The 13,743-nt window shown below is 49.6% G+C and overlaps 1 protein-coding gene across 1 annotated transcript; it reads left to right on the top strand.

Moving 5' to 3' along the window:
- The first annotated feature begins 3,463 nt into the window (after positions 1-3,463).
- Positions 3,464-3,986, top strand: LOC133911136 (uncharacterized). Its single transcript, XM_062353338.1, has 2 exons — positions 3,464-3,759; positions 3,855-3,986. The coding sequence occupies exons 1-2, from the start codon at positions 3,471-3,473 to the stop codon at positions 3,869-3,871; spliced, it is 306 nt and encodes a 101-aa protein (XP_062209322.1). The 5' UTR covers positions 3,464-3,470; the 3' UTR covers positions 3,872-3,986.
- The last annotated feature ends 9,757 nt before the right edge of the window (positions 3,987-13,743 follow it).

Below are 13,743 nucleotides of genomic sequence, written 5' to 3'. Positions count from 1 at the left end.
TGACCCGAGTGATAGAACAGCATGTTGGATGACGTTGGTGATAGGGGGTATTGAATGCGCCCTGGGGAGAGGTGTAGTCCTGCCCTATCAGGCGGGGCGTGGGACGCGTGTCGTATTGTCGTTGGGGGGGAAAGGGAATCGGTTTTGCTCCCCATGATTTTGGCCTGGCAGGCGAAAGGACGGCGCATGCGCCTGCCACTTAGAGGTGGCAAGTTGCTCCCTATTTGTAGTAGGTGGGGGATTTGCCCAGAGCAACCCTTTTGCCAACTCCTCGTTCTCATCTGCCTTTGTCTTTGATGCCTTTTGCTTTATGCGAGTTTTCCTTTGATCCCTACTCTTCTCTCCCATAATCTAGCGCCTTTCGCCATCCTCTTGCGGTTCCGATGGCGGACTTGAGTACCCCGAGTGAAGCCAAAACTTAGGCGGTGGGGGAGATGATCGGAGTGGCAGCAGCGGGGGACCCTCAGGTGGCACCAGCTTTCCCACTGCTGATAGGGCCGCCGCCAGGAGTGGAGCTCTAGCGTGCCAGCAAAAGCCACTCCCGACAAACCATTGTGCTGGGAGCGTCTATCATTGGTGACGAGGTGCTCGACCAGATGGTTAGGGAGGGGAAGATTCCCTCCTGAGCTGTTGCTCGGCCTTCACTGGGCGAGGAGGTCCCGAAGCCCCTGACCCACGAGGTCATGGTGTTTGAAGTCTTCTTCGAGGCGGGCCTGGGTTTCCCTCAGTGCCGCTGCTTGAAGAGGTGCTCCGCCACTTCTACGTGGAGCTTCCACAGCTCCACGCCAACGCCATTGCCCGTGTGGCTACCTTTGAGTGGGCCATGCGGGCAGAGGGGTGCGAAGGGAGGGCGGATTTCTTCGTGGCCCTCCACTTCGCCAGCTGCCAGTCGAAGTTGATCAAGGTCGAGGGGACGAAGAGGCCCCTTAGTTTCGGGAGCATCAATTTCCAGATATGGCTGCAGTATCGCGATGCCTTCCCGGTGAAGGCCATTAACGGCCGGTGGTATACTGACTAGTTGCAGCGGCAGTTTTGTTGGTAATATGCCCTAGAGGCGATCGAGTTTGCGGATTGGATCTGCTAATGGGCTTTAATGTTGATTAAAGGACCATTAGGGTTTAGAGTCATAATGGGCTTTAATGTTGATTAAAGGCCCATTAGCGTGCTCTATATAAGAATAGGCAGGGGCCAAGGCGCATGGTGTTCTTCAGAAACCCTAGCCGCCTCCTATTCCCGAACTCCTTTCGAAACCCTAGCCGGGCGCGCGGTGCTAGCACACCGGCGCACGGCGATTCCATCCTTGTACGTGTGGATACCGTGGAGGCGCTGCTACTATTGCGGTGCTGATCTGCCCGGGAGTACTCGGGACGTACCCGCGAGTACTCGAAAGGTGCTCGGGACGTGCTCGGGACGAGGTTGACGATCGACTACTTGACGCGCACGACGTTGGATTGGTCTGCTCCAACTCTTCTTCCGCTGCACTGCTCGTCAAGTGGTAACGATTCATGATCCCCTACTCGCATGGTTTCCTGGTTGAATGCGGTAGAGAAAATTTATTTTGTGCTAGCGTAGCCTACCCGCCACCCTTCAGTGGTATCAGAGCCATCCTGCGTAGTTTTCGATCTGGATCAGTCACATATAGAAGATATGTGATAGAAATAGATTAGATCTATTGTTTTTGATCAGTTCATATGATGGATTGATCAATGCACGGTTGGTTAGGTGAATTAGAGATCGGATGAGATGCCAGTCGATGAAACCACATAGCCAAAAAGATTAGCTCGATCTCCCACCTGTTTTTGCGTGCGACTTGCCCCTACCGGCTGGAATCACCATCGGGGCTAACTGCATGCATCGCGACATGGTCGGGAGAACAGCAGATCGAGGTCGTGTGTGCTGTCATCGTTTCTGGAAAAACCTCACGCGATGATCAATGGGATTGATCTAATGGAAATTGAGGCATTATGAATGACTCGGAATTGGCTCGATACTCGGGACCGCCGTTGCGTACACGCATAGATTGTTGTAATAACATGATCCCATCACGACATTAGAATTCGATTCTACGCTTAACTCGTTTTTGCAGAGAATGTTGTGACTGGTATGGCCTTGTGATATGTGATGCATGTGTGTAATTTTTCATGGCCTGCGTGTCATGGTTAATTGCAGCCCAAGGCTGTCATGTTATTGTATAACGGCCTGCGTGTCGACTTGTGATGCTTCTTCTCATGTAATTTATCTAGTGCTATTAGGTGTAATAGACTAGAACAAGATCATGGAGATTTGAAGCATGATGACCCGGAGGACAGGAACCGTGGCGATGAAGATCACCATGTGAAGGGGCCATACTATGTCACAGTTAATATGATTGCCTGTGATGTTTTTATGTTCCTGTCATACTATTCTTTCATGTTTTATATGTGGTGGATATGATTTTCATGATAGAGTAGTTTCCCTCAGAAAAATCAAGAGTAATTGATGCCCTTCCAATAGCTGCACCTACAAAGGTTTTGATCATTGTGTGGTAGGTCTGCCAAAGCAGGGTGCCATCATTTATCTTAACCAGTTAGAGTGGATGTCGGACATCCACACGCATAGTATTGGTTTACTTGATAAAGCTATCAAAACGGTTTTGGGCTTTGGGGCATGATGTTGGGCGCCGGGGCATTCGATGCCACCCAGCAAACAAGAGTCACATAGGGATGTGATTAGCAAGGCGTTGCTTACCTATGTCACTAAGTTTCTAGCAGTGATGCCAAAGCTCACTAGAACTTAGTTGAATATGGATCTTGATCCTCTATATGTTGTTAGAGGGAAAACACATATAGTGGAGTATCTTTTGTTAAATTGTTTAATAGAAGATTCACATAGGCATAGTGCTGAACCTGCATTTTCTGTTGTAGATCATGGCACCGGCCGCTAGTAACACTTCCAGTTTTAATTTGCGATCGATTCTTGAAAAAGAGAAGCTTTCTGGAACAAACTTTATTGATTGGTATAGAAATCTGAGAATTGTTCTCAAACAAGAGAAAAAGGAATATGTTCTAGAGGTCCCCTATCCTGATGAACCAGCTGATAATGCTCCTGCCGCGGATCGGAGGGCTTATGAGAAGCACACCAACGATTCACTGGATGTTAGCTGCCTCATGCTTGCCTGTATGTCCTCTGAGCTTCAGAAGCAATATGAGAACAGGGATGCCCATGATATGATTGTGGGACTCCGAGGCATGTTTGAGAACCAAGCTCGGGCCGAGAGGTACAACACCTCAAAGTCCTTGTTTGCGTGCAGGTTAACAGAAGGCAGTCCAGTCAGTCCTCATGTGATCAAAATGATTGGTTACATTGAAAGCCTGGAAAAACTTGGTTTTCCCCTTAGCCCTGAGTTGGCTACGGATGTAATTCTCCAGTCGCTCCCTGCGAGCTTCGAGCCGTTCATTTTGAACTTTCATATGAACAGCATGGAGAAAAGCATGGCTGAATTGCATGGGATGCTAAAAACTGCTGAGGAAAGCATTAAGAAGAGCTCTAGTCATGTGATGATGGTTCAAAAGGATAGCAAGAAGAGAAAGCGCAAGGACAAGGCTAAAACTTCGGATGAGATCTCGAGTTCTAAGCCTAAACCTGTTGGAAAGTCCAAGGCTGGCCCTGCCGCTTCTGACACTTGCCACCACTGCCATAAGACTGGTCATTGGCGGAGGAACTGCAAATTGTACTTGGAAGAACTCAAAAAGAAGAAGGGAAGTAAGACTTCATCTTCAGGTATAAATGTTATTGAAATTAATCTTGCTACTCGTCCTGATGATTCATGGGTATTTGATACCGGATCAATGATTCATACTTGCAAATCGTTGCAGGGACTGAAAAGGACTAGGAAGTGTGCAAGAGGCGAACTGGATGCTCGCGTCGGCAATGGTGCAAAAGTTGCTGCGTTGGCCGTTGGCGTTTACTCCTTATCGCTACCCTCAGGATTAGTTTTGGAATTAAATAATTGTTATTATATTCCTGCCTTGGGCAAAAACATTATCTCTTCTTCATGTTTGGAAGAAGACGGTTATGAATTCATAATAAAGAACAAGTGTTGTTCGATATTTTTGAATGGTATGCTCTATGGTAATTGTCCATTAGTAAATGGATTATATATATTGGATCTTGAGGATATAACTATCTATAACATTGATACAAAGAAGCCTCGGCTTAATGATTTGAATCCCACTTTTGTTTGGCATTGTCGATTAGGTCATATAAATGAGAAGCGTATGCAGAAGCTCCATAAAGATGGTCTTCTACATTCATTTGATTTCGAATCATTTGATACATGCGAGTCTTGTTTACTTGGCAAGATGACTAAGACGCCTTTCACTGGTCGAAGTGAGAGGACAAATGAATTATTGGCCCTAGTACATACAGATGTATGTGGACCGATGAGTTCTACAGCTAGAGGTGGTTTTCAGTATTTCATTACTTTCACCGATGACTTTAGTAGATATGGTTACATCTACCTAATGAGGCACAAGTCTGAATCCTTTGAAAAGTTCAAGGAGTTCCAGAATGAAGTACAAAATCATATAGGCAAGACAATTAAATTTCTGCGATCAGATCGTGGAGGTGAATATTTGAGCCATGAATTTGGTGATCATCTAAGGCAATGTGGAATCGTTCCACAATTGACTCCACCGGGCACGCCACAATGGAATGGGGTGTCCGAGCGGAGGAACCGAACTTTGTTAGACATGGTCCGGTCGATGATGAGCCAATCTGATCTTCCATTGTCCTTCTGGGGATACGCTCTAGAAACTGCTGCTTTCACGTTAAACAGGGTTCCATCTAAGGCTGTAGAGAGGACACCATATGAGATATGGACCGGGAAGCGTCCCGGATTGTCTTTCCTTAAGATATGGGGTTGTGAGGCTTATGTAAAACGTTTGTCGTCTGATAAGCTCACTCCCAAATCTGATAAATGCTTCTTTGTGGGGTATCCTAGGGAAACCAAAGGATATTATTTCTATAACCGGGAAGAAGGCAAAGTGTTTGTCGCCCGGAATGGTGTCTTTCTTGAGAAAGAGTTTCTCGCGAAGAGAGTTAGTGGGAGCACGGTGCAACTCGAAGAAATCCGGGAACCACTTGAAAGTGTTTCAGCTCCTATTGAACCACAACTCGGTATGCAAGATGTTGCAGAACCTGTTGTCGAGACACCAGCCCCACGTCGGTCGGAAAGGTTCAGTCGTGCACCCGAGCGGTTTATGTTCCTAACCACGGGGCAGCGCGACATATTATTGTTGGACAATGATGAACCTAAGACTTACTCGGAAGCAGTGGTGGGACCAGACTCCGAAAAATGGCTTGGAGCCATGAGATCCGAGTTAGAATCCATGAGAGAAAACCAAGTTTGGAACTTGGTCGATCCACCTGATGGTGTGAAAACTATCGAGTGTAAATGGGTTTTTAAGAAAAAGATAGACGTTGATGGAAATGTTCACATCTATAAGGCACGATTGGTGGCGAAAGGTTTCAGGCAAATTCAAGGTGTTGATTATGATGAAACGTTTTCGCCCGTCGCAATGCTAAAGTCTATTCGGATTCTCCTAGCAATTGCTGCATATTTCGACTATGAGATATGGCAAATGGATGTCAAAACGGCTTTCCTTAATGGAAACCTAAGTGAGGATGTGTACATGACACAGCCTGAAGGTTTTGTCAATCCGAAAAATGCTGGGAAGATTTGCAAGCTGCAAAAGTCCATCTATGGACTAAAGCAAGCTTCTCGGAGTTGGAATCTTCGTTTTGATGAAGTGATCAAAGGGTTTGGTTTCATCAAGAATGAAGAAGAGCCTTGTGTTTACAAAAGGACTAGTGGGAGCGCACTTGTGTTTCTGGTCTTATATGTGGATGACATATTATTGATCGGAAATAATATTCCAATGCTCGATGCTGTCAAATCTTCATTGCAAAAGAGTTTTTCAATGAAAGATTTAGGAGAGGCAGCATACATATTGGGCATAAAGATCTATAGAGATAGGTCGAAAAGACTAATCGGATTAAACCAGAGCACGTACATTGACAAGGTATTGAATCGGTTCAATATGCAAGATTCCAAGAAAGGTTTCTTGCCAATGTCACATGGCATCACTCTCAGCAAGAATCAATGTCCTAAAACATCTGATGAGCTCGAGAGGATGAGTGCGATCCCGTATGCTTCTGCTATCGGGTCCATCATGTATGCTATGTTTTGTACACGCCCAGATGTCTCCTATGCTCTAAGTGTTACGAGCAGATATCAATCGAACCCAGGTGAATGTCACTGGGCTATAGTAAAGAGTATCCTCAAGTACATGAGAAGAACTAAGGATATGTTCCTAGTCTATGGAGGTGAGGAGGAGCTCGTTGTAAATGGTTACACCGATGCTAGCTTCCAAACCGACAAGGATGACTCGAGATCGCAGTCTGGTTTTGTGTTCTGCCTCAATGGAGGTGCGGTGAGTTGGAAGAGTTCCAAGCAAGAAACGGTTGCTGATTCCACAACGGAGGCCGAGTATATCGCAGCTTCGGAAGCTGCAAAAGAGGCTGTTTGGATCAGAAAATTTGTTTCTGAGTTGGGTGTGGTCCCTAGTGCGTCCAGTCCAATGGACCTCTATTGTGACAATAGTGGTGCCATTGCACAAGCCAAGGAGCCTAGGTCGCACCAGAAGTCCAAGCACATACTTCGGCGCTATCACCTCATTCGAGAGATTATTGATAGAGGTGATGTAAAGATATGCAAGGTGCACACGGATTCGAATATTGCTGATCCGTTGACGAAGCCTCTCCCACAGCCCAAGCATGAGGCACACTTGAGCTCTATGGGTATTAGATACTTGCGGGATAGACTCTAGTGCATGTGAGAGAATGTGTTCTGTCTATGCTAATGTACTTTTGTATAATTGTTATCTGGTTCCATGAATAATTATCATTTACATTGATCAGCAAGTATGTGACTTGTTTGTGAAACTCTTTGTTTTTATGATGTTATTCTAAATAGTCCCTAATCTCATATCATTGTGTGGGACAATAATGATTTATAGATTAGCACATTTGACTGAATGATGATCATGTTTCACGGATCATAGATATGGAGATATCAAATCAGTAATGTGGACACATGTTAGAGAACATGATGTTGGATAGACCCACCCTGAGATACTGCTGGGATTGTTATTTTTAATGTGCCATCAGTTGTTATCTCAAATGATGTACCTACAGAATCCTTTGACCTGAGATCATCATTGATTCCAGAATGTGTAGTAACACACTTAGGGGCTTCCAAACGCTATTCCGTAACTGGGTAGTTATAAAGGTTGCTTTCGGGTATGTTATGAAACATGTCGTGGGATGTGAGTGATCAAGATGGAATTTACCCCTCCTAAATAACGGGAGAGATATCTCTGGGCCCCTCGAGGTAGTTGGATTGGAAAGTGCATGGCCATGCCAATGTGATTAAAGAGTTAATCATGGTGAATCCACTACTTGATCGAGTGAATGGTCGAGCTATCACAAGGGTGGCACGAATCTCGCCTTGAGCTTGACTGGTATCGTGTGGTAAAGGGATTGGTGCATGAGTATATCAAGGTTCAGCCGATATGATCTTTGTGTGCATTCGGGAGTCAATATGTCCTGCTAGGTACCGCTATTGACTTGCAATTCGGAAAAGGGTTTCCGGATAGCGGCCGTTTACACATGAACCTAACGGGTCACACACTTAAGGGGATGGAATATAAAACTTGTGCTGACTCTAGTGCAAGTGGGAGATTGTTGGTAATATGCCCTAGAGGCGATCGAGTTTGCGGATTGGATCTGCTAATGGGCTTTAATGTTGATTAAAGGACCATTAGGGTTTAGAGTCATAATGGGCTTTAATGTTGATTAAAGGCCCATTAGCGTGCTCTATATAAGAATAGGCAGGGGCCAAGGCGCATGGTGTTCTTCAGAAACCCTAGCCGCCTCCTATTCCCGAACTCCTTTCGAAACCCTAGCCGGGCGCGCGGTGCTAGCACACCGGCGCACGGCGATTCCATCCTTGTACGTGTGGATACCGTGGAGGCGCTGCTACTATTGCGGTGCTGATCTGCCCGGGAGTACTCGGGACGTACCCGCGAGTACTCGGAAGGTGCTCGGGACGTGCTCGGGACGAGGTTGACGATCGACTACTTGACGCGCACGACGTTGGATTGGTCTGCTCCAACTCTTCTTCCGCTGCACTGCTCGTCAAGTGGTAACGATTCATGATCCCCTACTCGCATGGTTTCCTGGTTGAATGCGGTAGAGAAAATTTATTTTGTGCTAGCGTAGCCTACCCGCCACCCTTCAAGTTTTACTACAGCGTCGGCCCTGCATCGCCCCTTCGCTCCAAGAACTAGGATATCGTGTATGTTTTGGAGCCAGAGACGGGGATTACGGACGACCAGTTTGCCTCACGGCTAGCCCTTCTCCGGAAAGTGGCTGAGAAGATGAGCATGCCTGACCTCGTGGAGGAGTTCACCATGTTGCGTGTCCAGCCCCTTCAAATGGGGTAGAACTGCATTTTGGAGCAAGGTGCGGAAGAGTGGCCGAAAGTGTGTTCCGGTCCGCCCATCAGTGCTGGTGAGTTCCCTTTGTAGTTGGATTCTCGATCTGCCGATGTGAGTCGTCTTTTTTTCTTTCAGAGAGCTACCTCTCACTGTAGTGCATGACAGAGATCGCAGAGATGATCCTGGGTCCCTTACTCTCGCGGAGTGGAAGCGGCGGGTGGACCTGGCATAGAGTTGGGAGCGGTACAATTGTGTTTGCTTTTACCTTGGCATGGGGGCTCGGGCTTGGCGGGATCCTCCATTGCCTAGGGCTGCTGGAAAACGAGTGCGTGCAGCCCCCCCCCATTCATGCGAGGATGCTCCAGGCCCGGTGGCCTTCAGCATTCGGAGGCTCGCATACTGGTTCGACGGCCGAGTTGTCAGAGGTGCCCCTAGTTCACAAGAAGCGCCTGAGGCGGGTTGGGAGCGTGTGCGATCAATCTAGAGGTGAGGGCCAGGGTGGCGGCGATGACCGTGGGAAGGACCAGGCCTCCCCGGATATTGCGGGTCATAGCCAGAGCCAACGGAGAGGCGTGGCCTCCATGGACTTCGAATTCAGTCTTGTTGACTCGGATGCTGAGGATGCTACAGGTCCTACTATAAGAGGTTCGGGGGAACCAGGTGTGATTTACTTCGTTAGTCATATCCTTTTGGTTGTGCGCTGGGATCTTAATTTGTGTTTCTTTTTAGTAGGGAACTTCGAGGTGGATGCGTCCTTGACCCCACCCCTCGAGGCCCCGGAGGCCTAGCGCAGATCGGGGACTCCTCCAGACGGGTCTCCGAGGGCCGTCTTGGGAGACATGGCTTTTTTCCTGCGGGGCCCTAAGTCAGTTGGTGGCCCACCCGCGGTGGCTGGTGTCCGAGGCACCGTGCCCTCCACCGAGAGTCCCTTCGGAGCGGTTGAGGGGGGCCCTGGCCTCGGGATCCTGACCTTGGATGACATTGTGCTGCGCTCGAAGGCATCAAGGGCTTTCACCGCAGCCTTCTCTCTACTCCAGAGTGGAGAGGTCGAGCGATTGTTGGCCCAGCATCCCCTGGAGGAGCTGGAGGCACGGTTGGCGGCGGCGGCCCTTCAGGTCGGTAGTATTAGTTATGATCATCGGGTCCGGTGTTGGGTCCTGAGTAGCTCATCTTGTCTTTTTCGATCTTTTGTGGTGCCTTGTAGCAAGTAATTTTGATGAGGGCGTTGTGGGGTGGCGGACGCCAGGATTTGGAAGAGGCTTGAAAACAGGCAGATTCTGCGGAGGGCTGTCTTCATGAAGAGATGGTATTTCGTGAGCATGTGGAGGCAAAGGAGGTTGCCGATGCGGCCAACGCAGCCCGCGTGTCCGCCGAGAGTAACGTTGACACCCTTCGGGCAGTGGTGGTAAATATGCGGCGAGAGCTAAAGGAGGTTCAGGCATTGGAGGGGGCACTGCGTTTGGAGTGCCAGTAGTTAACAACGCTAGTTTCGGAGGTGGCCCGGATTACCTCTGATGCCTTGAGCGGCCTAGGGGCTCGGTGTCCGCCACTGCCCTTCGACTTGGAGGCGTCAGTCAAGCCGCTCTTCTGGCTTCGATCCGCCGTGAAGGTTATGGTTAGGGCCGCAAAGGTCTATGCGTGGTCCAGCGCTCGTGTGGCTACTGTGCTTCAGCTGACCCTACTGCACCAGGCAGGGGTTGGTCCCTTCGAAGCACTAGAGCAGCAGGTGCCGGACTCTGTGGTCGAGGCCTTCCAGCCAGAGACACCTCCGGTGGAGATTTGCACAGCCTTGGAGAGCTTCCATCGCGGTATATGGGTGAAGCATGGCCAGAGCATGACGTTGCGCTTCATGGCCGGTCAGGGGACTCCGGGTGCCTCGGCGGGCCTTCACTCAAGTTCTTCATTGGGATGTCCGGTGCTTCACCTGGAGTCTATGGGCGCTTCATGGCCCTTTGGGGGCACTTTGTCTGGCGTTGTTGCCCTGCCAGAGCCAAGCGTAGATGCCCTGGAGGTGTAGCTCTACCGCAGCTGTCTTTGTTTTCTTTTCTTTCTGAGGAGGGGGGTTGAGTTCTAGTATGTTGACCGTCTCCTTCTGCTTTATGTATATAATGTTTCCTTTATTTGATGGGAACCGTGCCTGTCTTCCTATGTTGTTTCTGGAATGTTTATGCCTTTGAGTTTTAATTGGAGTCTGCTCTGCGTGTATAGGTATGGTGGCTCGAGGCTAGAGGAGGCCTCATCCATACCTTGGATAGTGCCTCTAGGTGGGATCGAGTGCGTCTGGTGCGTCGAGGGCTACTCTGTTCGTTCCTCGACTCCGATGGGCGTGTTGACCCGCAGGTGGCCACCGACATTTTGGTTAAGCTCGAGCCGGAGGATCCCCTGGTGTCCGTTCTGGATGTATGTTTTACCGCAAGAGATGACTGGTGTGCGGCCTGAACGGCCTGGGAGGTTGCCAACTCACACTTCTTACAACGCTTCATCTTTCCCCGGGGTTCTGATGGAAGGGTGCCTTGGAAATCCTCGAGTCTATCTTGGGTGAGCTGAAGGTGGAGGAGGCACAGGGCACGGAGGCCTCACCGGCGGGGCAGGAGGAGGAAGAGCTGGACTTCTCGACCTTCGACTCGTATCCCTTCCCGACGGATCCTTCGTATTCCTGGGGCTGAGTCTCTATTTCGGGCAGTAGCCCTTCTTGTGGAGGGGGCTCGCGTTGGCCTCCCGTGCGCAGTTGTCGTGGACGACTCTCCAAGTCCTATGGTGTGTCTGGGAGGTGTGGCGGTCGGGTACCCTCGTTTTCCCATAGTGGTACAGGGAGCGTAGTAGGCTATCCAGTTTGCTGGGCATAGATTTGACGTATAGCAGTTAACTGTATAAAAAGACCTTTTGTATGTCATGTGTGTAAAACTTACATTGTGTTAGCCTGTTGTTTTTGTTTCTTTTCCTCTCACTTTTTTATGATTGATCATGCCGATGTTTCGCCTGTGCCCCTTGTCCAAGCCCCTTTCACATCCTGTGGTTGCTCTGCGGCCACGGGGTGCGAGACTTCGAGGGGCATCGGAAGGGTCGGGTGATAGACTTTCAGTTTTGGGGTTTTTATCCCTTCACAATGTTTTGGGTGGCCTGGCCTTAGAAATGACAGGGGTGTTATGCGTGTCTGGTATGAAGGCACTACCTTCAAGATGCCGGAGTGGTCTTTGCCTATCTGCCATTTTAGGTTTGCTAGGCCCAAATGTGATAGACGGAATGCCTGTCCAGCACGGAGACTTTTGTCTTCAAGATGCTGGAGCGGTCTTTGCCTATCTGCCATGTAGGTTAGCTAGACCTTAAAGATGGCGGAAGGAATGCTTGTCCAGCACGGAGGCTTATGCGTTCAAGATGCTGGAGCGGTCTTTGCCTATCCGCTACAAGTAGTGCCGGAGCTTACGCGAGGCCATCAGCAGGGCGTAGGCTATTTTTTTGAGCTCAGTGTAGCGTGCCTTGGCCCTGGTTACGGCCTTCGAGATGTAGTACATAGCCCTTTGAGTGGGGCAACCGTTACTTCTTTCCTCTCGTACCAGGGCGGCGCTGATGGCGGATGCGGAGATCGATAGGTACAGAAGTAGTCCTTTGCCGGGGAGGGGCATCTCTAGTGTTTCGAGGTGGGAAAGGTGTGCCTTTAGGGCCTTCAATGCTGCCTGGCAGTCCGGTTTCCAGCTAAATGGCTCGGAGCCCCTCAGCATTTTAAAGAAAGGGAGGTTGTACTCAGCGGATTTTGCGAGGAAGCGACTGAGGGACACGAGGCAGCCGGCCAGGCGTTGTACTTCTTTCGGATTGGCGGTAGGTGACATTTTTGTGATAGCATGAATCTTGCCCAGGTTGGCCTTGATGCCTCTTTGGGAGGCAAGATATCCTAGCATTTTCCACTTCTAGCGCCAAATACACATTTTTCTTGGTTCAGCCGTACGACAGTGGCTTAGAGGCTATTGAATGTTTCCTGTAGGTTGGCAACATGGGTGGCTTCTAGTTGCCTTTTTACCATGATATCGCCTACGTAGGCCTCGACGTTGCGACCCAACTGCTGTTGCAGCACCTTGTGTACTAGGCGGGAGAAGGTGGCCCCGACGTTTCGAAGACCGAAGGGCATCTGGACGTAGCAGTATACTCTGAAGGGGGTAATGAAGCTGGTCTTGTTCTCATCCTCTGTTGCCATCCACACCTGGTGGTACCCGGAATAGGCGTCAAGGAAGATTAGCTTTTCGCAGCTGGCTGTGGAATCCATCAGTTGGTCGATGTGGAGGAGATGGTATGGATCCTGGGGGAATTCTTTGCTTAATGACATGAAATCGATGCACATACGCCATTTTCCGCTATGTTTCTTGACCATGACGGTGTTGGAGAGCCAATCGGAGTGGATGACCTCTCGGATAACATTGGCTTTCATCAGCTTTTGGACTTCTTCTTTTGTGGCTTAAGCCCGCTCCTGAGAGAGTTTGCGAAGCCCCTAGCATACGGGTCGTGCCTTCGAGTTGACCTGGAGCGAGTGCTAGATGATGCTGCGGTCGACTCCTGGGAGGTCCTGCGGGGACCATGCGAAGATGTCGAGGTTACTCCGTAAGACGGCCAAAAGTTAGGCTTCTTGCCCGGAGGTGAGGTCCTCCCCTATTCGGAAGGTCCGGTCGGGCTGGTCTTGGTGTATGGGGACCAGCTTTATGTCCCCTTCTGGTTGTGGCCTCGGAGGTCAGCGGTGCTCGAGGTGTGCTAACGGAGAATCTTTCGAGTCCTCCTGTATCATAGTGTGGATATGGTGACTGGGGAGCAGAGGAGGGTGTCCGTATTCCATGCGTCTAGCCAGGTCTTGGTCACCGTGGACGGTTATTAGCCCCTGGGGTCTAGGTATTTTCAGGCAGAGGTAATTGTGATGGGGTACAACATCCAATCTGTTCAGGGTGCCCCATCCTAGGATGGCATTGTAAGCATACGGTACGTCTACGACGTCAAAGGTGATAACCTCAGATCATGATGCGGAGCCCTCGCCGAAGATGATTGGGAGTACTATCTGTCCTAGGGAATTGAGGAGGGCCCCATTGAGTCCCTGGAGGGGTCTGCTGCTCGGTGAGAGCTGGCTTCATGGGATTCGGAGCTGATCAAAGGCCTCGACTTTGGTGATATTGGCTGAGATGACCAGGGCATCGGAGTGGGGAAATTTTACCCCTTCGGAGTCATC

Source organism: Phragmites australis, chromosome 3, assembly GCF_958298935.1.
Source record: "Phragmites australis chromosome 3, lpPhrAust1.1, whole genome shotgun sequence".
NCBI classification, from domain to species: Eukaryota; Viridiplantae; Streptophyta; class Magnoliopsida; order Poales; family Poaceae; genus Phragmites; species Phragmites australis.
The sequence above is the reverse complement of the archived record's forward strand: the minus strand, read 5'-3'. Positions and strand labels throughout refer to the sequence as shown.